This window comes from Caloenas nicobarica, chromosome Z (assembly GCF_036013445.1).
Source record: "Caloenas nicobarica isolate bCalNic1 chromosome Z, bCalNic1.hap1, whole genome shotgun sequence".
Classification (NCBI taxonomy): domain Eukaryota; kingdom Metazoa; phylum Chordata; class Aves; order Columbiformes; family Columbidae; genus Caloenas; species Caloenas nicobarica.
Window position 1 is genome coordinate 8,707,899 of NC_088284.1, and position 27,436 is coordinate 8,735,334.

At 50.3% G+C, this 27,436-nt stretch overlaps 3 protein-coding genes across 5 annotated transcripts in view; 2 read left to right on the forward strand and 1 right to left on the reverse strand.

The window, feature by feature from the left end:
• Positions 1-8,468, forward strand: part of UBE2R2 (ubiquitin conjugating enzyme E2 R2) — a 56,655-nt gene extending 48,187 nt beyond the window's left edge. Inside the window, exons 4-5 of the mRNA XM_065657416.1 lie at positions 3,719-3,853; positions 5,172-8,468. Coding sequence (XP_065513488.1) covers positions 3,719-3,853; positions 5,172-5,391 — 355 coding nt within the window. The 3' untranslated portion in view covers positions 5,392-8,468. The remainder of the gene's footprint in view (positions 1-3,718; positions 3,854-5,171) is intronic.
• A 2,313-nt stretch (positions 8,469-10,781) lies between these two features.
• UBAP2 (ubiquitin associated protein 2) overlaps positions 10,782-27,436 on the reverse strand; it is a 181,886-nt gene continuing 165,231 nt past the window's right edge. For 2 of the 3 annotated variants that reach the window (XM_065657913.1, XM_065657912.1), the window contains exons 22-28: positions 18,959-19,037; positions 17,305-17,519; positions 15,867-15,966; positions 15,675-15,782; positions 14,114-14,181; positions 12,957-13,148; positions 10,782-11,694 (exon numbers count right to left, since the gene is read on the reverse strand). In XM_065657913.1, coding sequence (XP_065513985.1) covers positions 11,599-11,694; positions 12,957-13,148; positions 14,114-14,181; positions 15,675-15,782; positions 15,867-15,966; positions 17,305-17,519; positions 18,959-19,037 — 858 coding nt within the window. In that variant the 3' untranslated portion in view covers positions 10,782-11,598. Of the gene's footprint in view, positions 11,695-12,956; positions 13,200-14,113; positions 14,182-15,674; positions 15,783-15,866; positions 15,967-17,304; positions 17,520-18,958; positions 19,038-27,436 lie in introns of all 3 variants that reach the window. The other variant, XM_065657911.1, reaches the window with a different exon arrangement.
• Positions 23,128-23,859, forward strand: LOC136002516 (interferon-like). Its single transcript, XM_065657633.1, has one exon. The coding sequence runs from the start codon at positions 23,128-23,130 to the stop codon at positions 23,857-23,859; it is 732 nt and encodes a 243-aa protein (XP_065513705.1).

A 27,436-nucleotide genomic window follows, 5' to 3' on the forward strand; every position in this document is an offset into this window, starting at 1 on the left:
GCTGGAGCAGGAACACCCAGATGAGGTTACACAGGAAGGTGTCCAGGCGGGTTTGAATGTCTCCAGAGAAGGAGACTCCACAGCCTCCCTGGGCAGCCTGTTCCAGTGTCTGTCACCCTCACCATGAAGAAGTTTCTTCTCAAATTTAAGTGGAACCTCTTGTGTTCCAGTTTGAACCCATTACCCCTTGTCCTATCATTGGTCGTCACTGAGAAGAGCCTGGCTCCATCCTCGTGACACTCACCCTTTATATATTTATAACATTTAATGAGGTCACCCCTCAGTCTCCTCCAAGCCAAAGATCCCCAGCTCCTCAGCCTTTCCTCACATGGGAGATGCTCCACTCCCTTCAGCATCTTCGTGGCTGCGCTGGACTCTCTCCAGCAGCTCCCTGTCCTTCTTGAACCAAGGGACACAATATTCCAGATGCGGTCTCACCACGGCAGAGTAGAGGGGAAGGAGAACCTCTCTCATCCCAGCTCACTGTTGCTCTGTTTACTGAGGATGCCCATTTTTACTGGCTTTTTTGGCTGCTTTAGTGCATTGAGCTGGTTGCAGAAACTGTCCAGATCCCTGCACTGTCCCTAAGCCAAGACTTCTTCTCTTATATTGGAGAGCAAAAACATGGTAGGACAAATCTGTACCTTCCTCTAAAGGTGGCTCTGAGAGCCTACAGTGTAGATAGTAGCTGGAACAAAAAACCAAATTGTTTTCAGCAGAGTATATAACAGGGTGTGCTGATTGGGAGCCCCAGCTGCTCTATATGATAGAATAGAATATTTCAGTTGTCTGACAAACTGGCTGACCATTCCAGGGCTGACCAGAAGTTCAGGCATGTTAAGGGCATTGTCCAAACACCTCTTAAACACAGGCAGGCTTGGGGCATCCACCACCTCTCTAGGAAGCCTGTTCCAGTGTTCAACCACCCTCTTGGTAAAGAAACACTTCCTAATGTCCAGTCTAAACATCTCCTGGTGCAGCTTTGAACCATTCCCATGTGCACTATCACTGGATACCAAGGTAGTGTCTGTTTTGGATGAAATTCATCTGTGTCTGAGCCTTCTGTTGAAACATGGAGACAAAAAGGCACTGAACAAGTCTGACTCCTCAAGCTTCTGATGATAAAGGGATATATAGGGGCTTGCTCTTACCAAGGCAACAGCACTGTAGACGCCTAAAGTGGCATGACAGCTGAAAAACTTGCTGCTCCACAGGATGATTCGTGGGGGACGTAAGAAATCAGAAAGCAGGCTTGATATCCCCACTTGTCATGCGAACAACTTGAATGAAACAACACAGTAGAGCAACCTCACCCAAGGGAGAAAAAGACCCCTGACAACATTGCAGAGGGTCAGTCTGTAGCCAGTCCAGTGCAGTTTGTATCTGGTAATGCTGAGGATGTTTTCTGTCCTGCGTGGTTCAATTATTTTTGTGGTTTTAATCCTGCCCGATCCCACATGCCGGGGTTCTCTTCTTGTTTGTGTACCTTGTTCAGCTTCTGACCCACCATAGGGAGGATTTCGGTCAGTGCAGGATGTCCAGCACTCAAGGTATCGGCAGTGATGGAGCTGAACTAATGTGCTGATTGGGAATGAAGAGTGCAGAGAGCTTCATCTCTGAAAGACAATTACCTTGGTGTATTTAAATAGCTTTAGACTTAACTTTAGGGCACCACAGTGGAAATAAGCTTCTCCTTGCCTTGTTGATGGAAGTGTGGTAGAGCAGATGTTAAATCCAGACACTAATCCCCGTCCTCGGCCTTCCCTTGCTCTGCAGTGAAGCTGCTGCAGTGATGCTGGAGCTGGCATTCTGGCTTTGCAGCCTGTTTGCTGAGAACCAAAGCCTTTAAAATGAATTGTTGAGATGAAATAAAATATTATCTCTCTTCTGCCCATCACTCCAGTCTGACCAGACAGTCTTTTCCAGAGCTGCTGTCCTCATTTCATCCTGAATTATATCATTTGGAAAATAAATTGTAGAAGACTCTCCTAATAGCTGTGCTGAACAGTCTGGCCAGACACAAGTGTGTTGTTTTAAAACAACTTTTCAAGAAGCTCAGCATCCAAATGACCAAGCATTTCCTGGAATTGTATCCCAGATACATGATGTGGTAGATGTGCTCAGGGCATGCTGCTCTGAATGTGCCCCTAAATCAATGCCAGTACAGCTGGGGCTGTAGTCTCCTCTAATCCAACTCTGCAAAGCAGCTGCTTTGTACTGCCGTATTTCAAGACTTACTCCTTGCCTCTTGTTCTTCCATTTCATTTACATCAAAAGCCGTTGCCAGCAGATCCACCTCAGACACGTGAAGCTGTTGTGGTGGTAGCTACAGCCAGGTGTGTAGAGCTGCCTGGTGAGACTTGCTGTTGAGTTTTGTGCTGGTGGTGGCCCTGTCAGAGACTCAGCCCTTGGCTCCTCAGAAGTGCAATGGGTGGTAGGAAATGCAGGAGAAGGGTCTGGGCGAGGGAGGTGTTGTTTGCCCCTAGGAAATGCCAGCAGAGCGGAGCAGCTTGTGGCTCTGCGCTGCCGCTGGAAATCCAGGAAGGCTCCGTGTCTGCCAGGAGTTACGTGACTGGCTCACGCCGGCTCTGCTGAATCCTGCTGGGCCCTTGGCAGCTGAGTCCGGGTGTTGAACCATCTGCACTGCCTTCCCCTTGCCGTGCTCATGTTCGGTTTCAGCAGCCTCACCTGTGCTTGGGCTGAGGAGTGGAGTAATCAGATACAGCTCCGACCCCCGGGCAGCCGGTGGGGCCGGGAGGGCCGCGCAGCCTCATCTCGTGGTTTTGCATTGTAGTGATCTTCCCCCCGCACGGGGGCAGGGGAGAGTGTGGCTTTCTGCTGGGATGCCAAATATTATATCACAGAATCGCAAACTGGTTGGGGTTGGAAGGGACCTCTGGAGATCATCTAGTCCAGCCCACCTGCTAAAGCAGGTTCACCAGAGCAGATCGCACAGGAATGTGTCCAGGTGGGTTTGAATGTCTCCAGAGAAGGAGACTCCACAGCCTCTCTGGGCAGCCTGTTCCAGGGCTCTGGTACCCCCAAAGTTTCTCCTCATATTCAGATGGAACCTCCTGTGCTTCATTCTGTGCCCGTTGCCCCTCATCCTGTCGTTGGGCACCACTGAAAAGAGTCTGGTCCATGCTCTTGACACCCACCCTTGAGATATTTATAAACACTGATGGGATACCCTCTCAGCTTCTCTTCTCCAGGCTGAACAGCCCCAGCTCTCTCAGTGTCTCCTCATAAGAAAGATGCTCCAGACCCCTCATTGTCTTCACAGCCCGCTGCTGGACTCCCTCCAGTAATTCCTTGTCCTTCTTAAACTGAAGAGCCCAGAACTGGACACAGAACTCCATTATATCACCAGGAAGAGGCTCACCAAGCAGGTTTCCAGTCCTGCACTATCCATGGGTGGTGTGGACAAGCTAAATTTTGCCCGATCTGAGATTTAGCTGCCACCCCTTTACAAGCATGTGCACAGACGTGATGATCTGTAGTCAGAGGTTAGGTCCTTGAGGTATGTTTTGTGTCGCCTTCCCTGCACTGGTGGCCGGGATCTGAAGTTCATAAATACCTGCTCTCACTTCAACTGTTATCCTTAGTTTAAGTTTTTGACTTTAAACAAGTTTGTAATGCATGACGTAAAGAAGTCATCAGCACCCAGAGTCTGTGAATGTGTTAGCTCTGACTCTGCTCTTGTGGTTATCTTTTTCAGGACTATCTTACTGAGTGTAATCTCTTTGCTTAATGAGCCCAACACGTTCTCTCCTGCCAATGTGGATGCGTCCGTCATGTTCAGGAAATGGAGGGACAGTAAAGGAAAAGACAAGGAGTATGCCGAAATCATAAGGTAAGCTGTGCCACGTAGGATGCTGTGCTACCAGCCTCCTACTTTGAATCCTATAAAACAGGCTGCTTGCAGAATTTGCTGTAACCAGCTTCTCACTGTGGTTGCTTCTTTGGAAATGAGTGTTACCATTTTATTCCAAGTCCATGCTTCTAGTCCCCCTAGGTTTTTCAGCACACAGAAGCAGTGCAGACTTCTGGAGCAGAACTAGGCTGATCTCTCTTCAAATTGTTCTTTTTTTTGGACTAATCTGGCATGATGTTCTGCAAAACCTATTGGCTGCTAGTAAAATACCAGTTGAAGTCTCCGCTTGCCTTTGCGCACTGCCCGCATTGCTTGAGATGTGATTCGGCCTGACTGCATCCCACTAATTCTGCACTCAATGCACTTGTGAATCATAATCTTGTCCCTCCAATTTGTGGGAATATCAGCGGGATTTGGCAAGTGCTTGCAGAGCTGGGTTTGATTAGCTGGAAGCACGGTTCAGTCTAAGACTGTCCTTTGCTGAGAAGTGGGTGGTTGGTTCATCACACGCTAGAGGGAGATGATGTGAACTTGAGCCGGGGACGGGCAGCCTGCGGGGCCACTGTCACGCTGGGCTGGTGATGGGCCACATCTGCACGGGCTCCGCGAGCTGGGCAGGCAGGTTGTACCCCCAGGAGGAGCTTTGCAGGGCGGTCAGTCTGTGCGAACAGCCTGGCTGGGAGGTTCTCTCAGGCCCCTCCGGCCCCCTTGGCTCCGGTGGAGCTGGATGTGCTCTGTAAACAGAGAACGAGTCTGAGCGCACAGGGGCGAAGGGCCCGGCTGCGTCTGCTCGTGTCGCTGCTGGGAGGCAGCAGTGGCCACAGTGCTTCGCAGCCCCAGAGCCCGTCCTGGGCCGTGGGAAACGTCGTCTGCTGCCAGCTCGGGCTGGGCTGCGTCCCTGACCCTCCAGCGGCATCTCGGTGCTGCCACGTGTGTGGGGGAGTTGCGGTTTCGAGCGCGCCGGGGTGGAGCCATCAGTGGTGGAGTCAAGAAGTTATCTTAGGAAATCCCTGACCATCCATTCTGTAGCAAACGTAGTGAAATTTACTCTGAGCTCTGGCTGCTCCCTCACGCCGGAGCCCTGTAGAATAACTGATTTCATATGTTGCTGAGAGCGTGCGTGCTGCAAACACCCTTGGCGTGCTCCCAAGCCTGGGGCCCGCGGGAATTAAATCTGTTTCTAGTGCTGCTTGTGGTGCTTCAGCTGAACATCAGCTGTCCTGGGTCGGAGCTGCGGGAAGGTGGGGGAGCTGACCCAGCACACGGCCCCGCTCACATCTGTGTGTCCTCCCTGCAGGAAACAGGTTTTGGCTACCAAAGCCGAGGCAGAGAAGGATGGCGTGAAGGTCCCCACTACGCTGGCAGAGTACTGCATCAAAACTAAAGTGCCTTCCAATGACAACAGTTCAGATTTGCTTTATGACGACTTGTATGATGACGACATTGACGATGAAGATGAGGAGGAGGAGGACGCCGACTGTTACGACGACGATGATTCTGGCAACGAGGAGTCGTGACCTGCTCCCTCTATACCCCTGTACTGCCCTGCCGACTCAGGCTAGAAGGGAGCAGCGGTAACCTAGCAGCAGTCCAGCAAAAAAGTGTGGGGGGGGATCAAAAAAAAAACTTTTTGTCTCCTGCTGTCTCCTGTTGTATGGATCTGTTTGCTCCTTTTTTATGGACCTCTTAGAGACCCTCCACAGAATGTCTGAATTCTTGCATTCTTAACCCTTTCATCACTGTATCATGATTTCTTTTTTTAAAAAGAAACTCCCCTTTTCACTTCTCTATGAAACGCTCACAGCGAAACAGGTTTGCTCGCGTTTAGATTCTTGAATTCAATACAGTCTTGCATTGAGATGTTTAATGTATTTAAAGCTGGAACAAACCCATTGGAAGCTGAGTTTTTGGGAGTTCAAGCGCTGCATTTACTGGGAAGAAAAAAAATCCACACAAAGCAAATTGCCAAGGTTTAGCTGCTCCATTTACAATAATAGCGTGTGTACATTTGTTTAGCCTTGTGGTGGTGGCTTTTCCTTTATAAGGTGTGGGGCGGAGAAGTGTAAAGCTACTGTGTGTTGAGCTTGGTGGGATGTTACTGAAAGGTACAGTATTCCTTTTCAGCCTGCTCAAGTTAGGAAATAGCTCTGGTCCCTGGAGCCCTGGAGGGCACAATCAGCTTTGTCTCTGAAAAAGGCTTGTGATATGAACCCTAAAATAAACACTTAACACTTCACGTCTGTACAACTGAGCCCTGGGTTGCTATTTTTTTTCCAGACTAGGTCGGGGTTGAGAAAGTTCAGTTTAGCCACACTGCTGAGAGCTGCTGCCAGCTGCCCCTCTCCAGAGGGAGAGGAACAGACGTGCATCCTGCTGCCCAGTGTGCCAGCGTTCATCCCAAACTTGTTTTTGGCGGAGGGCGAGCGCGGTAGCCCCTGCCCCGGTGCTCGCTGGCAGCCCTTGCTTCCCGCAGCCCCAGTCCAGCCTGAGCCTCCTGTCTGCTGGTAAATGTTGGTAAACGCAGCCCTTCCCGGCTGGGCTGTGGGGTGAGCATGTGCAGCTCCGCTGGTGAGGGGTACGCGGTGCTTGCAGGCTGGAGAAGGCCAGTGCAGGTTCGACAGGCTATTTATTTAGCAGCATGCTTCAGTGGGTGCACCCAGCTTGGCCTCCTGCATGTCTTTTTTGGGAGCCCTTGGCAGAGCTTAGGGCCCTCCCTCGTGGGCAAAGGGGATCCTGCATGCTTGTCTCTGCTGAACCTCCTTCCTTGGTCCCTGGGCATCCTTGCCCCGTCGCGGTGTGCTCTGCTTGCTCAGCTGTGGTGCAGCGGCCGCAATTCGCGTCCCGTGTGGTCCCTGGGTGAGCAGCCAGCCCTGCCCTCCCGCGCTGCGCCCCGGCCCCTCTGGAAGCAGATCCGAGGTGCTGGGGCAAGACCCTGGCCCCTCCATTCCCACAGGTACCCTGAGAAGAGCTGCAGGTGTGTGTTTGTGCCTCCCCTTGTTGTATCTCAGGCTTTTCAATGGTACGTCTCCAGCTGTGGTGCCTCCGAGGGTGTTTTGGTGGGAGTAAACTTTGTTCTGTGATCAACCCTGGGGTTGTGTCCCCAGTGCGGAGCAGAATGAGAACGAACAAGCTCGAAGTGCTGCCTGGAGGGAGAGGAGGGGAAGGCAGCCGTTGGGGCGGGGAGGAAGGCTGGTGGGGCTCTGAGCACGGCAGGTGTGTCTTCAAAATGTTGCCCAACAGCGATTTGCTGCAGCAGGGACAGTCCCTGCTCCTTCTCCCTGCCAGGGTGTGCTGGCGGTGGGTCCCTCTGCCCAGCACAGGCTGCCCAACTGGTGAGACCTCACCCCAGTGCTCCCCGTGATGCTCTGCCCCCCGCCTGCGAGTGACCAGGGGACGCAGCTCAGCCCCTCCTCAAGTGTCCCCACATGGGCTGCGTCACCTCCTCCTCACCAGGGACTGACTCAGCCCCTGGTGCTTTTTGGAGCCGCAGCGGGGCTGCCCTGCCTGGTGACCCCCAGCCCCGCGAGGGCAGCGACAGTGTCAGCAAGTGGGCCCCTGGCACCGTGGGGCTGGTCTGGGGGCTGTTCCGGGATGGGGACACCGACCTCCGCCTTCGGGGGCTGCTGTCAGGGGAGGAGCAGAGTGTGGTACCGCCGGCTGTGCTGATGACTTGGTTTGAAATGAGGATACTGCATCTTTCAGGGTTTCCCTTGTACGTTTGACCGTCTTCACTGTATACTCTCCAGTGACTTGTATTTTCAAGCTTGGTGTTGTAAGATGGATTACCATGACCCTTCTGTCACTTTTTTTTGTTTTGTTTTTTGTTTTAAAGACAAAAGGCAACCTATTTTGAGAGCTCCTACATTAACCAGACTAATTCCTCTTCCCCACTGTCCTGTGCAGTGTCATTGCTTGTTGACTTGCTGGTTTCCTTTTTTGAGATACGAATTGAAGTATGATTTTTATTTTTTTTTAACTGATCACAGAAAAATGTTTACCTGCTCCATGTATTCTGTTTTTTTCTTAATCTCATTCTCCTGTCTCAGCCAATATTAGTGTTTACATTTGCAACTACAAGCCCTTTCAAATGCAGTTTTCAACCATTCTGAAACCAGCAGGGTACACTAGATTTCTTAGTAGTTTTCTTAGCTGAAATCCCAGATGTTTTCCTTTTCCTTTTTTTTTTTTTCTTTCAGTATAATTTACCAGAAAGAATTAACTGGTGCATTTTTGTGTTCGTCTTCCCCTTCAGTAGTTATATTTTGTCTTTTCTGCACATCTGTCTACTAATAAAAATGTGAAATGAAAATAGCCCTTCCCTGTTAATGGAGATGTTTTATTTGCATGGGTTATTTAAAGCTTTGAGTAACAGCTGTTCACAAATCCAGTGCTGCTCCCATATCAATGCCTATACATATTGGAAAATAAAGCTGCTGTTTGACAGCCGCCTGCCTGAACCCAAGACTAAAGAATGAACTGATTTAGATAAGTACTTTGTGCAAAAGCTGTGGGCTTTGCTGTTACACAGTGTGTTTCAAAAAGATGAATCTAGTTAGAAGTCACTGTATCTCTGCAAACACAAACCGCCCATGAATGCAAGTGTTGGGGTCTGTGCAGCAGGTGGAGGGAGCATAGAGCATTTATAAAAAGGCTACTAAAATTTAAGAATTCATTAAACTGTCAATTTTTGTGTAACTATAAGATGTTGGGGCAGTCTTTTTGAAACACCCTGTATTTAGTCTTCCTAAGTCAGGAAGGGGCAGATGTCCCCTGGTCTCGCGTGGCTGCAGGGGGATGTGGGGCCGGGGTGCTGCTGGCTGGTCCCTGGCGGGGCAGGACCGCGGTGCTCCCGAAAGGGCCAGACAAGGCGGGGAGGGGAGGTGAGACCTCATGCAGAAGCCTGGCAGAGGAATTGCGGTCGTCACTGCCACAGCTGCCTGTCCCCTGGTAGTCCCTGCGAGCTCGAGATGGGGGAGGTTTGTTTCATGCGGCGCCCTGCTGCTACTGTCAAGCTAAATTTAGCAGGACAAGTTTGCAGGAGCTGCACTGGGCATCATTTGCAGGGCAGCAGCTGCTGAGTCAAAGGTGCTGGTGGCCTGAGCGCTTCTGCTTCACCGCAGGAACGGTGGTGGCATTTCAGAGCTGCAGTCCCGGGCAGCCTGTGTGCGGGGATGGGACTGAGAGGGACGGCGCCGTCTGCTCCTTCTGACTGGCATCAGGGTTGCTTTCGGCTCCTGCAGCACCAAGGTGCTTCACCCAGCAGAAGCTGTGGTACCAAAGGCAGGACTAATGCTCATGCACTGGGCAGACCCAGCTGCCACTTGCACAGGTGGGTTTTTGTTGTCGTTACTGTTGGTGGTTTGTTTTTTTTCTTTTTCTTGACGGCCAAGTGCAACTGAACAGCCTTGTCTCTGCCATCAGCCCATGGAACAGGGCATTAGAGAGGAAATTGCTGCAGAAGACCCCAGCTGGAACCAACAGCACAAGGAAATGGGTACAGAACCTGTTTATTCTCGCCTGGAGAGGAGGCTGCGCACAGCTCCTTCACCGTGCGGGCAGTGGGGAACGTGCTGGCGCTGCCTTTGCTGCCTGGGGCTGGGGAAGACGAAGGTGCTGGACGGCAGAGCCCGTCGCCTCCCATGTGGAAACTCTGCCCTTTGCAGCTACAGCCGCTGCCGAGGGCAGGTGTTCAGCTGGGGGAAGCGCTGGCTGAAGTGCTTGTGATGGAGGCTCCTCACTGCTCTGCAGCAAACCTGCGGCCCAGGGGCGGCCGTGCCCCAGCACTGACTCCCGGCTCTTGCTTTTTGCCGTTTCCAGCTGCATCTGGACCCTGACTGACCTAACCCTGTGGGGAAGCAGTGGATTTCTACAAACAAGAAACGAAGTGTGTGTAGATCGCTTTGGGGGCATTTTTCAAAGACTAGCTCCTGTGCAGCAGCAGCTCTGTGGGTGAACACGGTGCTGCGAGCCATGCAGGCCCAGCTGCTGGTGCTGTCCTTGTGCAAAACAGCAGCAAGTCAGCAGCCTGCAGAAACATTTCTGCCATCCTTGACATTCGGGCAGTGGGACAGCAGCTGCCAGGGGCTTGTAGCAGCTGCTGGAGATCAAGCAGCAGCAAAACTCGATCTGGGACAGAAGAAGGCCAGTGCAGGTCACCTTGTGCTGCTGGGAGGCAGGGGGAGATGACACACAGACTTCTCCAAGCCAGCTGGGGCTCACAGCTGCTCCAAGTGTGACTAAGAAAGAAAAATGGCTCCCACAGTAGATTTTCTTTTTCTTATGGGTCTCAAAACAGAACTAAGTGGTGCAAACAAAGGCCTCATCTGCTATGTGGACACTTTTACCCACCTCGGCTGCCGTGAGGGTCCAGGATGCTCAGGACCTGTCCCTCGGGAGCCCCAGCACTGACCTTCCTCCAGGGGGGCCACGGACCCCCTGAGCAGAGCAAACTGCACTCACCTGTGCGTGTTCCCCTGCAGACCCCTGTGCTGCTCTTGCACTCCCAGCTGAGCTGCAGCAGGAGCAGGTGGAGAGGGAGAGGCTGGGAAAGCAAAACTGCTCCAGGAGCCTTTGAAAATGCAGACAAACACCAGCGGTATGTTCAGATCTTTATTAGGTGGAGGAAGGGCTAAAAAGAAATGAAACTCCTAGAATATTCACTGCACTTGTGCAGGACAAGGACAGCCAGGAGTTGCCTCCAGGGTCTTTGTTTTAAAAAATGTGGGGAGGGACAGGTGAAGTTTCCATCCAGCAGCTCTGGCTTTCCTGTGCAGGGTGGCTCAGGGCAAAAAGAGGTACAAGACACAGCTTATACTTTTATTTAAGAAACCGCTACATAGTTTTTGCTTCTAATGATGCAAAGGAGGTTCCAGGACACAAGGAGCCATCTGAAGTCTCTTGCTAGAGAAACAAAAAAGAAAAAAAAAAAAAAAAAAAAGAAAACCACAAACCAACACAAACAGAAAAGAAAACCCTGTCTTTTTTATTATTATTATTCAAAAATTGAAAAACAAAAAGGTGAGGCTGTAGCTCAGGGCCACAGTGACCAAACTGCCCAGGAGAGTTCATCTTCCACAGCAAGAGTGAGGGGGGAAACGAAAGAAAGGGGAAGGCCCACAAAACATTTTTTTTTCCTTTTTTTTTTTTTTTTAAACACCTTTAAAGCAACAGCTATATTGGGGGCTGGAGGCAGAAATCAAAACAGAGGACACCTTGATTCTTTTTTCGAGGGGGTGAGCAGGCCTCCTTATTTGCCTGAATTTAGAACTGCATTAAATATATGGGCTCCAGCTCCAAAAAAAGGCGCAGTTTGTCTTTGACAAAGGTATAAAGCCCATAGAGCTCAGAAAAACAAGGAAGGATGCCCTGGTTCAGATGGGAAATGAATAATTAGTTTTCCTACAAAGAAAATAAAACAGGCTGCAAGATGCATAAACCCACATTTAGGCTCTATTACATTTACAAATACATACATAAATATATTACATACAACAGCAACTCAAAGAGGAAGCGGGTGAGTCACACAGAGGATGGCTGACTGGCTGCAGTTCTCCCCGCACAGACGTTTGGCTGAGCAGTTACTTCTTCTCCTAATAATTCCAGGAATGGGCTACAGCTTTTTTTTCTTTTTCTCCTTTATTATCTTATTTATTTATTTATTTATTTATTTATTCTCTCCTTCTCCTCCTCTCCTTTCATTCTCTCCCCCCTCCCCAGTTTTGGATTTAGTTTGTCCAGTATGGAGAAGTGCCATAGGCGGTTTTGGTAGCCTGAGACTTTTGCTGCATGGTGCTGGGTTGGTTGCGTTGGCCAGATCCACCCTAGAAATCAGAAAAGGAGACACGAGCATCAGCACTCCCAGTAGACGAGCTGACACCCACCAACGCAGCGATGCTCCCCCAGAACAGATGTGTTTCTGCTCTGTAACAGCTCCACGTCTCGTGATCCAGGATGAACAGCCACAGACATCCCAAGCAGGAGCACAGGGATGCACCATCCCACTGCCCCCCACCCAAGACAGGCTGAAGCACAAGAAGGAGCGGAGCAGGACTGGGGACAGAAAAGGAGGTCTCTCAAGGTGAATGGAGGTGGTGCACCAGCCAAGGACGTCACACATTCAGAGAGAGAAGTAATTTCCTATTTCTGGACTAAGGCAGAACACTGTTTTTTCAGGGAGGAAACGCAAGGGCTGGTGAAACTGAATCAGAGCCAACATGCAACCTGCAAGGTCTGGCTGAGGCTGGCAGGGACCTCTTGAGGCACCTTGTCCAACCCCTCTGCTAAAGCAGGGTCACCTAGAGCCAGTTGCCCAGGACCATGTCCAGACAGCTCCAAGGACAGAGATGCCACAACCTCCCTGGGCAACCTGTGCCAGTGCTGGGTCACCATCCCAGTAAAAAAGTGTTTTCCTGATGCTCGGACAGAACCTCCTGTGCTTCAGTCTGTGCCCATTGCCTCTGGTCTTGTCACTGGGCACTGCCAAAATCAGCCCGGCTCCTCCACTTTGCACCCTCCCAAGTATTTATACACACTGGTAAGATGCCCCTAAGCCTGCTCTTCTCCAGGCTGAGCAGTCCCAGCTCTTTCAGCCTTTCCTCAAAGGAGAGATGATCCATTCCCTTCATCATCCTTGTGGCCCTTTGTTGGACTCTCCAGTACACCCATGCTTGTCCTGTACTGGGCAGCCCAGCACTGCACACAGGACTCCAGATGTGGCCTCACCAGTGCTGAGCAGCTCCCTTGACCTGTCAGCAACACTGTGCCTAATGCAGCCCAGGATACCATTGCCCCTCTTTGTGGCAAGGACACATTGCTTCCTCATGGTCAACTTGGTGTCCACCAGGATGCCCAGGGCCTTTTCTGCCAAGCTGCTTTGGCCACCACCAAATACTGGTGCATCAGGTTGCTCCTGGCAGGGGCCAGACTCTGCACTTTCCTTTGCTGAACTTCATGAGGTTCCTGCCCCAAGCTGGTCAATGGCATCGAGTCTGTCAGCCCACAGTGATTGTCAAGGCCCTTTCCCAAGGAGCAAAGGAACAATCTGCCCTCAGGCATGCTGTACAAGTGGAAGGGGACAACTCACCTGCCCATCTTGCTGAAGATGGTGGTGCAGCATCTGGGAATGAGGCTGCTGATGTGCGGGCAGGATATGGAGGAACGGGGCTGGAGCATAACCCGGGGCAGCACCAGGGTTCAGGGGCCCAGTTGATCCGAGAGCAGAGGGCAGGCTGAAAGGAGGCGGCGTGCCAGCGTGGAATCCCTGCTTGTCAAACGTCTGCACAGGAGGCGAGGGGGACAGCGTCAGAGACTGGTGTGAGAAGCCCCACTGTGACCAAACGAGAACAAGAGTGGCCCAAACACACATCACCTGAACCTTTCGCCAACCGGTGAGCAAGGCAAGTCACATCCAATACCTGCAAGCACTTCAGCAAATAAGTTTCAGCTCCTGTTCTCACCCATATTTCTGCACTAATGCCTCTGACATTTTATTTTATTTCCATAGTTATTTGGTTCGTTTTTACCCTGACCTTTTTTTACTCAATAGGACATGGGATGGCAGCGGCTGCCTGAACTCAGTCCTTCACACGTTGCCCGGGCTTAGTGTGGAATTACTTGACCTACCCAAGGCAGCCCAACAAAAAAAGCAAGAACAACTTGCAGTAAGATTTTCCTCACCCTGGCCAAAGCTTGGCCGCTAACACTGAATGTGTAGCTGAGAGCTGGCTTCCTGCCTGTAAGCACAGACAACAGCCAGACACCAGTTCTCCCAACTGAGGTTGCAAGGATGGGAAAACAAGAGCTGGACATAAGCGCACGCCCGCCACAGCTTGTCAAAGCGCTTTCTGCTTTCCCTGAGAAGCTGCACACTGAACAACAGCCACAGGAGAGTGTGGGACAGGGACCCTTGAGTGTTAGGGGTGGGCACTACTGACTGGTCTCTGGTGAATAGTGAACGGCTTCCTGACTCACCCACTCTGGGGGCTATTTTGACTAAAAAGATCAGTGCCATCGCATTCATTTGCATGCACGGGGCCGTGTAGAGTGCTGTGCCTATGCCAGCAGCTGCCGCGGGGGGCTGACACGGCAGAAGCAGTGGGACAGACGGTGAGACTCCACTCCAGCCGCAAACATCCAGCGCAGAACTGCCGCAGCCAGCTGACCCCACGGCAGACGGGCCTGGGAACAGGTGGGGCCATCGGCCTTGGGCTGTGAGGGAGAGGAGGGTCCAGCGCTGCTCACCTGAGTCTTGTTATAGACTGAGCCACTGATATCAGGCACACCTGTGTTACTTGAGGTCACAGAAACACCTGGAAAACAAAAAAACCCCACCAACAATGAGAAAATCAACCACCACCCAGCATGAGCCCCGGGCTTTGCTCCCAGCACCTCCGGCAGCCTCAGAGGATACACCTTCATCCACATCTGCTGCAGCAGAAGCCCTGCTGCTGGCCATCCCCAGGGGGTTCTCCGTGTTCTCAGACCCACAGCACCCCACATGGGAACAGAGGAAGGGGCTTGGTTCCTTGCTTCTGCTGCAAAGTGGGTAACCAGCCCACTGGGATAAATTCAGCTGCATCCATGACCCAGCTGTTACCACCTGGATTCAAATGCACTTGACCAGGCAACAGCTGGCTGCACCAAACACCCATTTAAGCTCACAAAAAGCCAGCTTTGCCCTAGGATTAGGGACACATTCGGCTCTACTGCAGCATTCAAGAGCTTTCCAGTAGTGAGCTGAGCGATGAGATTCAGCATCTGCTACATGTTTGAGCCCTTGTCCATTTACATCCAGCAGAAGGGTGAGGTCTGCAATGCTTCTCTGCCCTGAGAGAATTAATGTCACTAATTCAGCCTGACTTCCACCTGGACCAGCTGGTGCCACCAGAGTCTCAGAAACACTCACCAGTTAGGTGACTCTCAAACGAGCCACTTGTTCAGTCTTATAAAAACTGGCTCTAATCATGTCACTTGGATCAGCATAAAACCAGTGGTTCCTTTGGCCAGTGAATCAGAGGACTGGACTCGGAGGGTGTGCACTGCTCTAAGGTTGTGCCCTTCCTGGGACACTGCTCCTTTTTGGATTGCTCCTCCACAGAGAACAGCATGATAGGCTCTTGGCTGAAGACGGTCCAGGTGGAGTTTCAAATGCACGGCAAATGCTTGGTATTTGCTTAAGCCCAAGGATGATCTAGTTAGTGCTAAGCAGTTCAGGTCTAACCAGCATGTGCAGAATAAAGCTTTCATATAAGCTGTATAAATTCTTCAGCCTTTACAGTCACAAAGGAAACATCTCCAGGCATGAAACAATGCGATGAGTTACGGGGTGGACAGACAGTAGCTGAAACAACAGCCCAGAGGTGTGTGAACTGCCCTGCTTCCTCCTAACACATGGCTATTTCAGGTGCCTACCAAGAAACTAAAAATCTAGTCATCATTTGGCTGAGGACCATTTCAGCAGCAGCATACAACTGCTTAGGCTTCAAAAACATGGCACTGCTGCACAACCACTATTCTTCATGAAATAAAACTTCGACATATGAATAAACTCACCATTTCTCCCATGTATAACTGTGGGCAAAGCTGTGCATCAGCCACACAAATCCTGATGCAAAGTTCAGCCATGAGGTTTACAAGGAATACTTGAGCCTTTAAAAAAGCATTTTATACACGGGAGATGGAGAAACAGCTTGGATCTTGACCTTGTTCAGAGCTGGCTGCTGTGTTGGCTGCACAGCACTGGCAATACTGGGAGTTCACCCTACTAAATCCTACTCAAGAGCACCCTCGAGTCTCATGTTACCTTTCCCAGGTCCAGTGCCAGCAGATTTGTTTTGTGCTTGAGATGACCCACTGTAGCCTCCTTTGCTGTAATCTCCAGCTGCCGTTCCCTGCGTTAAGTCATCATAGCCTGCCGGTGTGGTACAAGACAAGGTGTTACAGTGTGCAAGCAGCTCTGCAGATGCTCACGTGAAAAGCGCAGTGGTAAGCATACCTGCTCCATAGCCGTGCTGCCCGTAGCCACTCGCCTGCTGGAAAGGAGTCGAGGCAGTGTTCAGGTTGACTCCATGCTGTTTAGCAGATGCTGGAGGTACCTGGACAAAGGAAGGGAACAAAAGGCGCTCTAAATGGGGAATAGCTGCATCTGCCATCTAGTGGGGGCAGCACCTCCACCTCATGTGGGAGATGCAGGCTGGAGCTGGGAGCACTGGGATGGCACGGGACACTCCAGCAGCAACTTGCTGCAGTGGCCTTGTACAAGGCTCAAGTTTTCTGCTAGAGCCACCCCTCTGACTGCAGTGCAACCTCGTCTCAGAACAGGCTGCATATTTCTTTCATACACTGACTGTAGACAGAAGATTCTTACTAACAAACTCAAGGAGCAGCCACAGTGCTCTCCCTCCAGAATCAAATGAAACGCTAACTTCTGCCTGAGGCTGTTTCATAAAACAGTGTCCTACAGTGCCCTAAAATAGACTCATTGGAGCATCACCTCTTCCCAAATAACTTTCCTCTTCCTGAGACTGCCAGACCCTGTCTCTGACTTAATGGGGTCTCCTCCACTCTCAAAAGGATTTCCCAGGCACTCTCAGCTCACTTACTCCACTTTGGGTCTCCCCTTGACTCTCCAGAGACTGTTAAGGGCTTTCAGGAACAGGGATTCCATGAGCTGCAGCTGTCTGCTGACCACAGTAACCTGTGCAGCAGCCCAGGAGCTCTGGCCTTTTAAATTTCCCATTTTCTTGGGGAAGGGACTGCAGCTATTTTCTCCTGCTTGCATGTTTTTGGAGATCCCTTGCAGACAGGGGACGACAACACTAGTCCATTCTGGTGAGACCCCACCTGCAGTCCCGCGTCCAGCTCTGGAGCCCTCAGCACAGGACAGACATGGACCTGTTGGAGAGGGACAGAGGAGCCACAGAAATGATCTGAGGCTGGAACGGTTCTGCTGTGAGGACAGGCTGAGAGAGTTGGGGTTGTTCAGCCTGGAGAAGAGAAGGGTCCGGGGAGACCTTACCGTGATTTTTCAATACTTAAAAGGGGCTTAAAAGAAAGATGGAGAAAAACTTTTTACCAGGCCCTGTAGTGACAGAACAAAGGACTATAGTTTTAAACTGAAGAAAGGTAGATTTAGATTGGACATAAGGAAGACATTTTTACAAAAAGGGTGGCAAAACACTGGAAGAGGTTCCCCAGAAAAGTTGTGGGTGCCCCATCATTAGAAGTGTTCAAGGCCAGGCTGGACAGGGCTTTGAGCAGCCTGATTTAGTGAAAGATGTCCCTGCCCATGGCAGGGTAGTTGGACTAGATGACCTCTGAAGGTCGCCTCCAACCCAACCATGTTATGACTGCATGATATAAGAAGGTTTGGGCTGGAGAGACCAAAACCAGAGGCATGAAGGGAGGGTTACAGTTTAGGCTGTCACACTTACAAACATGGTTGGCCCATACTGGAATGCGCTGGGTACGCCGGGCACACCAGCATAATAAGGTAACCCGGTGTAGCTGTACCCCGGGGGCAGGGTGGGGTTCAGGAAGGGCTGCTGAGTTGTATGGTGAGTCTGTGTCTGGTTCTGCTGCGGCTGGGCGAGTGTGGTAGCAGGAGCAGGAGAGGCAGAATCCCCACGGCCAAATTTTGTTACGTCACCTGTGAAAGAAAGAACTGATCAGAAAAGCTATCAAAGCCATTCCAAAAGTGGATTCAAGTCCTCTAAATACAAGCAGACAGCTACAGAAGAGAGCACATCCTACACTTGAAAGCCTGCGGTTGTTCATGGGAAGCGCTCTCCTGGTCTCTGCTTCTGACAGCCACAGGGCCATTGCCTGTTCATGGCACAGAACTCCATTCCATGGCTAATCCATTGACAAAATCGAGATGCCAATACTTACCTATCATCATATGGTCTGAGCAGATTACCATCAAGTCATTGCAATAAAACATGCTTAAAGCAGAAGTATGGTAAATAGCCAAAGAGCAAATGGCTGTTGGGTTAAAGTGTGACTCTCCGGGAGGTTAAACTGATTAGCTAAGCTTCATGGGCTGAAAGCAAGTTAGGATTTATGGGCAGTGATGGGCATATTTTTGTCAACGTCAGTCTGTCAAGCATGACTAGTTAGATGTCTGGTTCCTCACACCACCAAAGTTCTGGAGACAGTAGCTGAAGGCCAGGAAAGCAAGGCTTGCATCGCGGGCCACCTTATTGAAGAAGGGAAATTTGGTTATTAACCCAAAAGCAGTCTCCCAAGCGAAGTGATTACGAAGCAGAAAACTCACGAACACTTGCATTTTCCAGCAGCCTACAGAGCAGCTTGTTCACCTATTTTTTAGGGAGGTGACATATATCAATCACATCTATCACATGCCCAACCAGTATTCCTTTATGTTGGTTACCAAGTAGTATGACAACACTTAGTACCATCATTGTAGGAATTACAACACCTGTGGCTACAGCTTTAGGCTGTAATCAGATGGCAGTGGAAGAAAACCACTGGCTGAAAATCCTGGATGGCATTAATGTCATCTTTGCATGCTGATAACTGAAAAGCAAGAGCAGGAATGAATAAGGGCTTCTTAGACCACACGCTTCTGGGAATGAAGTCCATTAGATTTGGGGACCGTGAGGGAGATTCTGCTAGATGCAGCTCCTGCAGGGAATGCACAAGTGCTAAAATAGCAGTAAAGAAGTATGAGGAGCTGCTGAGGGGAGTCTGTTCCAGTGTCAAAAACAGGAAAGCCAGCCAGCTGAATTTCCAGAAGAATGATTAAGGTATTGAATATTTTCCAAGCACCTGTATGTGCTTGGGAAGGGCACTAGATGACATCAGCATTTACATTTGTAACAATTTGGCACTTATTCTCAAAGGCTACCCAAATAAGTCATGTATGAACTATTGACCAAAACCATGAAGAAACATTAACATCAGGGTTGAGAGGGAGTTGCTCGCTTTTGTTTGACTAGTTTGGACTGATGGATTTAACTGCTTAAAGAAGGCAAAAAATAACTGCTATTTCAGCAACAGCAGGATGACCTGCATTTATAAACCAGCTCATCTCACTTACCATCCTTGTCTTTAAATAGCACTCACCTGAGTATGGGTTGTTAGCAAGGCTCCCCTCTCTGCCTGTCAAGGTTGCAGGAGCAGGGAATGTAATTCCGTAGTAATCCTTGGAAAGATAAAATATCATTTGTTAATAGTTGAAACTGCCACAGAGCTGGACAGCTTTTATGAACCTTGTGTTATACACATAAGAAAATTTTAAAAGAAAGAATTAAAGGAAGCCTGAGCAGAAGCTGACCTTATCACTTACAGCAGAGCTGAGGGTTTACCTGCATCCTCAACTTCAAAATAAACCTACTTTACAGACATTTTTCATATTATATACAAATACTTCATCTCTTAATGCTAAGTTACAGACAACGGACTAGATGCTTTCCCCTCCCAATCCTCAGCTCTGAGCTGTCATCTTCCAGCAAGACTTTGTCTAGAAGAGCAGCAAACCATCAAAGGGCAAAGACCTGGACCTAATTGCAAAGGGGATGTAGTATAAAGGTTTTACCCCTATAACACACCCTGTTTTCTAAAAGTGGAAACATCTGCTAGGAAAATAGCACAAATATTAAAAAAAAAAAAAAAAAAAAAAAAGTTGTTACCTGATGACTGGAAAATTTATTTAAACCACATTACAGGAGACCTCAAATCAGTAGTCTCCAAAGTGGAGTGTGCAAGACAATCCATTGGAATGCGAGAAGAAAATGGTTTCCATATCATTAATAAATAATATTTTAAAAAAAAAAAAATGAAGTGTTTGTTTAACCTTTCTCTCACGCTGTTTTAAATTTCTCTTTTTTTTATATGTCTTACATTAGCACAGTAGCATATGTATGTAATTTAGAAACAAAAATACATTGGGGGAAAGCACTCAATTTTTTTTAGTGATGGGGGGTGTGATCAAAAAGCGTGGGGACTGCTGCCTCAGATCATTCTTCTAAGTCCTCTACAGGAAGGTAAGACTCCTCACTCTAGAGAGCTCTCACTCTGAGATGGCAGGACATGCCAGAAAAACCAAAGCAGCATTTTGTCTTCAGCATCTTGTCCTTCCCTCTCTGGGTGAACGCCACACGCGGGGTTGGTATTCTACTAAGCATTTTTCCTCCAAATTCTCATGTTTTACTCCTCACCACTTCCAATCCATCAAGAGCTAGTGCTTTAACCACAAATGTATCCATTTCCAAACATTCTCCAACAGCAGGAAAACAGTCTCCCTCATACCCATCTCTGCAAATCCACCAGCACCTCAAATTCTTTCTCTGAGTTGATAGCACTGTCCCCCTTGCGCATTTCTGTGCATCACCCTCCCGTTTCCTACACCCAGCCCTCCATCACTAAATGTGAAATAATCCAGCAAAGATTTAGTACTGCAGGTGCCTTCCGTAACTTGAAACAGTGGCATATTTCATCATCCTTTCCTTCCCAGGTAATTCCACCTTATCAACTCTGGTATTAATTACTTAACAAAACACAACCAAATTCACATTAAAAGTCTTAGTAAGTCACTCAAAAGCAGTGCTCCCATCTCCTTCCGACAAAAACGCCACAAAGAGCAGATTTGGAGAAGAGATCTGAACAAGATTTGGTGGATATGAACTGGAACTGACACACTAGCATTTTCCCCTATATAAATTGGACAAAATACAACCAAACCTGCATGCAAACAGGGCATAAGGAATGCAATTATTCCCACTATAGGGGAAAACAACATCAGCACTGCATATCCCTATGCACACACACATTCAAAAGACGAAATTATTAGAAAATACGAGTGCGAGCCAGTTATCTTTGCATTTCATTCCCGTCCATAGGAAAACATCAAAAGAGGTACTGCGCTCTTCAGATAACATGGCTATTTCCTGACCTACAGAAGGCATGCAGGAGAATGTCAAAACTGAAATATCAGGAATACACTCAAAAAGTGGGAATGGAAAAGACTGAAAAAAGATAGGTGATCTGACATCATAGATTTAAGCTCCATCAAGCAGCTTGCTAGGTACTGCACACACCAGCTAAGGCATTTGTAAGATCTCCGCTACAGAGGCAGCCTGCAACAGGCTAACAGAAAAGATAACATTTCCCAATGTAATACACACAACAATAATTTTTTTTTTTTAAATTAAAAAGCGTCACAGTAACACAGTGAGATTTTACGGCATCAACATACACATGAATTGAGCTTAATTAAAAAAAGAACTCCCTCCCAAGTCTCAGGGGAAACCCCGGTTCCTGTGGTGTCAACAGCCAGCGGCAGCTCAGCATCTCTGGCTGCTGGAAGCCTCCCAGGAAGCAGTGACGACTGCACTTGAGACTCTGCCCACTTTCACTTTCTAGATGTAAGCGGGCCAGCACCTCCAAGACAAATATTCCCACGCACTCCTGCTTCCCAGACACCAAACACAACAACAAAACCCCAAAATCTAGAAAGCACAATCATTACCTGAATTATGGATGAACAATCGCTTGCAGCAATTATGCATTTATTTATAAATAACGCCACACTGGGAACAAATAACTCAGGGGGCAAAACAGACGACGCCAGAAATATTCTGCAAGATATTTCCATAAAGAAAAAAATTCTCCCAGCTGCAAAGCTGCACATACTAAAGAAAAAAAGAAAAATAAAAAAAATCTCATAAAAATGTGTCTTGCTGGCAGTTTTCCTCCCATTAGCCAAGATTTCAAACCTGATTCCTTAGTGGTCGCTGTGGCCAAGAGAGTCACCAGTTGCCACTTTTCCTCACGAGACCCTCTCCGTTACTGAGAATTAAATCTAGGAGGCACCTTTCCCTGTCGGACCCCTTAGTACCCATAACAAGACTTTATCGTCCAGATGCTTTAGGAATCTTCTGGACCTGTTGGTGCCAGCTGTGTGATATGCCCAGTTGACATCTGGCAAGTTGAAGGCCCCATAAGGACAAAGGCAGATGACTCGGAGGCTTCGCTTAGTTCCTTAAAGGACAACTGAGCAGCGTCATCATCCTGCTTGGGTGGCCTATAGCAGATTCTCATGATGACATCAGCTTTATTTGTCTGTCTGTTAATCCTGACCCAGAGGGTCCCAACTTTGCCATCGCCAACTGCCAGCTCCATGCACTCCAGCCCCTCCGTTACGCACAGTGCCACCCCCAGCTCCTACCCCGCCTGTCCCTTCCCAATAGCTGTACCCGTCCACTGTGGCACACCACTCACAGGATACATCCCACCACGTTTCCCTGCCCTCAGCTGCTCTCTCCTTGGCGCTGCTTGAAAACCACCTTGTGGCATCAACCGCTCCACGGCAACACGGACAAGCTGCAGCCACGGACCTCCAAGGTCAGCTACCTGCTGCAGTGACAGCACCCAGGGACGTCACATCATCCTGCACATCACAGCGCCCCAAGCACAGCACCCACCAACACAACGCTGCCTGACAAGACCGGGGCTCCCAGCCCGACAACACCACGCACCTTTCCCCTGCTCCAAATCCCTTCATGAAACTCATGGCAGCCTCTCTCAAACCATCACCGCCACAAGATCCTTGGCCCGGGAATGGACACAAATACCACAGTGAATGCAACCCCAAAATATTCTGAAAGATATTTGCAGAAAGGGGAAACATTCTTCCACCTGCAAAGCTGCAGATGCTATAGAGAAAAAGAAAAAGAAAGAAACAAACCAACTCCATTAAAATATTTCTCAATAAGAAATAGAAGGAAAAGGTGCATTAGCTCCTATATACATATACTATCAGGGCATGCCACAGGAAAAATACATGTTGGTAGGTAGAGAAACTTGAAAATAAAAACCTAAAAAGACAACTCCCAAGACAGACGAAAAGGAAACCCTGAAGTGCATCCCCAGCACGGCTGCCCCAAAAGCCTCTGCCGCACTTTCACATCCCCCGCTGAACCACAGCAGCAGCGGAGCCAGGCTCCCCCCGCACCCCGACAGCAGCCCTGGGAAAAAAACAGCTCTTCTTCCCTAGGGCAGGGCCAACCCGCTCACACCTTGACAAGAACAACCAATGCGGTGAGGAGAAAGCAAACAGAAAGCGAAACCGAAAATGGAAATAGGGAAATTCTGCTCAGATGATGAAAGGAAAGCCATGGCGCCACATAAAGCCATGCACACAGCAGCAGCCCAAGCACAGCGCCCACCCGCACCACCAGCCAGCCTGACCGGGCTCCTGCCCAGCACCACCCAGCAGCACCCACAGCCCCACCATGGCTGCGCCCGACACCCCACGGCCCCGCCTGCCGCACGGCGCCCCGGCGCTCCTGCTCCTCCTCACGGCTCTCGCCACCGCCACCGCCTGCCACCACCTGCGGCCCCGCCACGCCACCTTCCCCTGGGACAGCCTCCAGCTCCTCCAGGCCATGGCTCCCAGCCCCACACAGCCCTGCCACCGCCAGCACGCGCCCTCCTTCCCCGACACCCTCCTCAACGCCCCCCGCTCGCAACAACCCGCCGCCGCCCTCGCCATCCTCCAGCACCTCTTGCAAATCCTCAGCAGCAACAACATCCCCCAGCACTGGCACCACCAGCCACGGGACCACCTCCTCAACAGCCTCCACCACTTCATCCACCACCTGGAGCACTGCCTGACACACAACAGGACGCTCTTCAGAAGGCACGGGCCCCGCAACCTGCTGCTCACCATCCACAAATACTTTGGGGACATCCAGGACTTCCTCCGCACCCACAGTTACAGCGCCTGTGCCTGGGACCACGTCCGCCTCCAAGCTCACGCCTGCTTCCAGCTCATGGACGAACTCATGGGGCAGATGAAGAGCCGAACCGCTCCTGCCCTCCACCAAACCCGCCTGCGCCCAACGCCCATTCCCAGCCAACACCAGCGGCTGCAGACGGAGCAGAGGCCGCAGCAGCCCGGGCTGGGATGGCTCAGCGCCGCTCCCACCGCTCCCAGACAGGAGCCGACGGCGACACGGGCGTGAGCACAGGGGGGTCCAGGCTGCAGCACGGCCGCACACCCACCTCCGCTGGAATGGAAGGAGGAGGAACCTGCTGTGCCGCTCACTCACGGAGAGCCGCCAGGCGATGGGGATACGGCTGGTACTTATCACCCACGGCGTTATGGGGCCCGTCTGGACTGCGACCTCCCCTGAGGGAGGGGAAGGTCCCTATGGACACTCTGGGACTCTCACGCCAATGACTATTTATCACAGAGCTCTAACTATTTATTTATTTATTTATTTATTTATTTAGCTGGCCATTGATTTATGTATCGATATTATTCACAGAGATTATTTATTCCCTTGTTGGAAATAAAGACTTCTTGCATAAGCAAAAGAAGAAAAGAGATCGTCATCACGCATGCACTTGACAAGCAAAGACAAGGTCTCTGCAGGCTGCCGGGGATGAGCCCCCCTCCTGCACCCTGTCCCACTGACGCCTCCTGACCCAGCAAAGGCTCCGGACAGCAGGACACTGCTGGGGACACACCATGGGCCTCCAAGCCCACAGGCATCTCCCGCTGATGCTGGACCCGTGGAGCACACGCTCACCCAGACCACAGGACGCCTGCCCGGCGCGCTCCTCCTCTCCCACCACCCACCCTCTCTCTTCCCAGCCCTCTCCCACTGCCAACACATGAAACCCATCCCCAAAACACCACCCATCACAAACAACCAGTCAGCAATGCCACAGCATGGCTTGGGTGTCCTGCTTTTCTTAAAAACAACACCGGTTTCTCTTCTAGTGAACTTTCCTTTCGGCCAAGTTCTTCTAAATAACTGCACTTTTCGGAATTTGGATGCGTGTTTTTGCAGACGCTGTTCGCTCTGGAGCTGGTAACGGTAGCAATGATATGCAGAAGAGTCCCAGGTTTAGACTTATTGCTTTGGCAGCCAAGCTTACTGAGAAATTTTGCACGTCCCATAAGTGACACGGGCGTATTTGCAAGGAGGGGCGAACGGAACAGCTGACTAAAATTGACCAACTAAGTATTCCACACCATATACGTCGTACACCCGAGAAAAGTGGGAGATGACGAGGGTCTCGCTCTCTTCGACCACGGCCCGCATCTCAAGAGGACCCTCCCTGTTGTGCCCGCGATCCCAGGCCTGGCTCCAGACCCTGCATCCCTGAATCCAGTCCCGCTTTACTGCAGAGTCCGGCCCAGGCCTTCCGGGTGCCTGCCCTGCAGCCGCTGCAGCAACGCCAGCTCCGCCCCAGGCAACGCTGCGCTACCCCGGGAAATTCAAGATTGCGTTTCTATATTTGGTATTATTTTCTCTATTTATTAGTAGCAGTAGTAAAGCATTTTTAACTTCTTCCACCTTGCAAGTCTCTCTCCCTTTTCCTCCTATTCCCTTTCCTCAGCGGGGAGGCTGGGAGGTTAACAGAGAGCATCTGCCACGGTTTATTGTCGCCCTGCAGTAAACGGTGACATTGGGCCAAGCAGGGTGCTATGGACAAGGTGCACCTCAAAGAGGCAAGAAGGGGACACATCAAGGCCTGCGGACGCTTGGACAAGAAACACCAGCCCAGTGCTACCAAACACCCCAAAACACTCCAAAAACACTAAAAAACACAGGAGATGCCCAGGACTGCTCATTGCTCTCCTACAACCACCACGACTGGCCCAGGACACTCCTGCCTGTGCTCGCACAGCGGTGCCCATGGGGACCTGCCTCACTACACAGAGCACGTTGTCCTGGGCCTTCTTCATCCCAACACAGCCTTAGAAAAAAACAAGATGCGTCCACCAAACGCCAACACCCAACATGGTCCAAACCAACCAGCACACACCAGCACAGCATTCACCGGGAGAAAACTACCCACGCGTCACCAGCACCAGCTGCTCCTTCGCCCTCCAACCACCACCCCTAAAACATCTGCCGTGGGTGCTTTGCCCTCCCCAGGTAGCCTGAGCAAGACAACACACAAGTTCAGCAGCTCTGGGCTCCTCCTAAACACGTCACAGAGCTTGTCCTCCATGCTGGTCACACCATCTTCACCACCACGTCACTGCAAGGACACTGCTCCGTGCAAACACACATGGGGAATTCCCATGAGGCTGCAGAGTAAGAAAACAAGCAGGACCAGATGTATTCAGGTAAACAGCACGACCTCTCCAGATGCAGCTTCCAGGTTGTCCTACAGTCCTCCTGATGTTCCCTCCAACCACAAAGGCCCTGTGATGCCAGGTAGGGGGAGCCGCATTTATTCTGCTTTGTCTGAGGCGGCTGAAGAAACGAAACCCTCCTCAAATACAAACACAGAGGAGGAGAGGTACTGACGCAAGCTGGAACACAGGGACATGCAGCACGAAAGAATAAACGCAGTATGAATGTCTTTACCATGAAGGTTATACAACACCACAAGAGGGATCAGGGAGGTTGTGTGATGTTCATTGCTGGAGATATATCCAAAAGCATCGCTGGACAAGGCCATGAGCAACCTCCTCTGACACCACCTGTCCTCAGCACCACATTGGTTTGGGGATCTCCAAACCAAAATAGACCATGGAAAAATATAGCGAAAACAATGGAAAGACATGAGGCATGAACAGTAATTAAGTAACGACCAAACCAGACCCCACCAAACAACAGAAAAAGAACTGAGAGGGAAATAGAGAAAATGCAGTAGTATGAAGGCGTAACAAAACAAAGGAATTTCACCACGCAAACAGTAAAAATTGGAAAAACTGAACTTTTTGCAGAGGACTTCTTCCCCTGTGCAGCAGAAAGGGACCGTGGTCATGAGAAACTTCCCGACTGGAAAACAGAAAAATCATCCTATATAGAAAACTTCTGGGTGCATTTCTTTCACTGTTCATTAAGCAATAGCTTAGAAAAGAATTCTTATCCCCCATCACAATGAAGTTCAAACTGAGGAAAGGGAAACAAAGACATCACAGAAGCTTCATCAAGAAACACTCGGTGTTCAAGTCCTCAGACCCACGGCCACCTCCTCAAAGGACATCTGGACAGAGAGAGCTCCTGAGATTCCTGACACACATCTCGTAAAACCCCAGAATGAGAAAAGTAATGATGTAATCATACAAACCAAAAAAAAGGACCAAGACACCGAAAGTAAAAAAGCCACAAAAACAATTGGAGTGTTACACAAGGAAAAGAGACTAAGAAAGAAAGGGAAATTCAGTGAAACACAACAGGCACAAGCGCTCACGAGAGGAAAAGGAAAAACCACAAACACATCACCAGCAAGATGGCACCACGTGTCACCACCACCCCAGCGCTTTCGCATCCCCCGCTCAACCACCACTGCAGCCAACCTGCCCCCAGCACACCACCAGCAAAGCACCAACACCGCCCGCCCCACGCACGGACACCCCACCAACGCACTTCCCCAAGACCACCACAGCCACCAGCCACCGCTGGAAACCACAGCCGGAAACTCGCCGCCATCAGAAAGCCAGGAAGGGAAACCGCGGCAACACATAAAGCCAGCGAGCCAGCAGCAGCCCAAGCACAGCGCCCACCCGCACCACCAGCCAGCCTGACCGGGCTCCTGCCCAGCACCACCCAGCAGCACCCACAGCCCCAC

Excerpts from the sequence above, each read along its gene's own strand:
- LOC136002516 (XM_065657633.1), top strand. The coding sequence starts at position 23,128 with ATGGCTGCGCCCGACACCCCACGGCCCCGCCTGCCGCACGGCGCCCCG.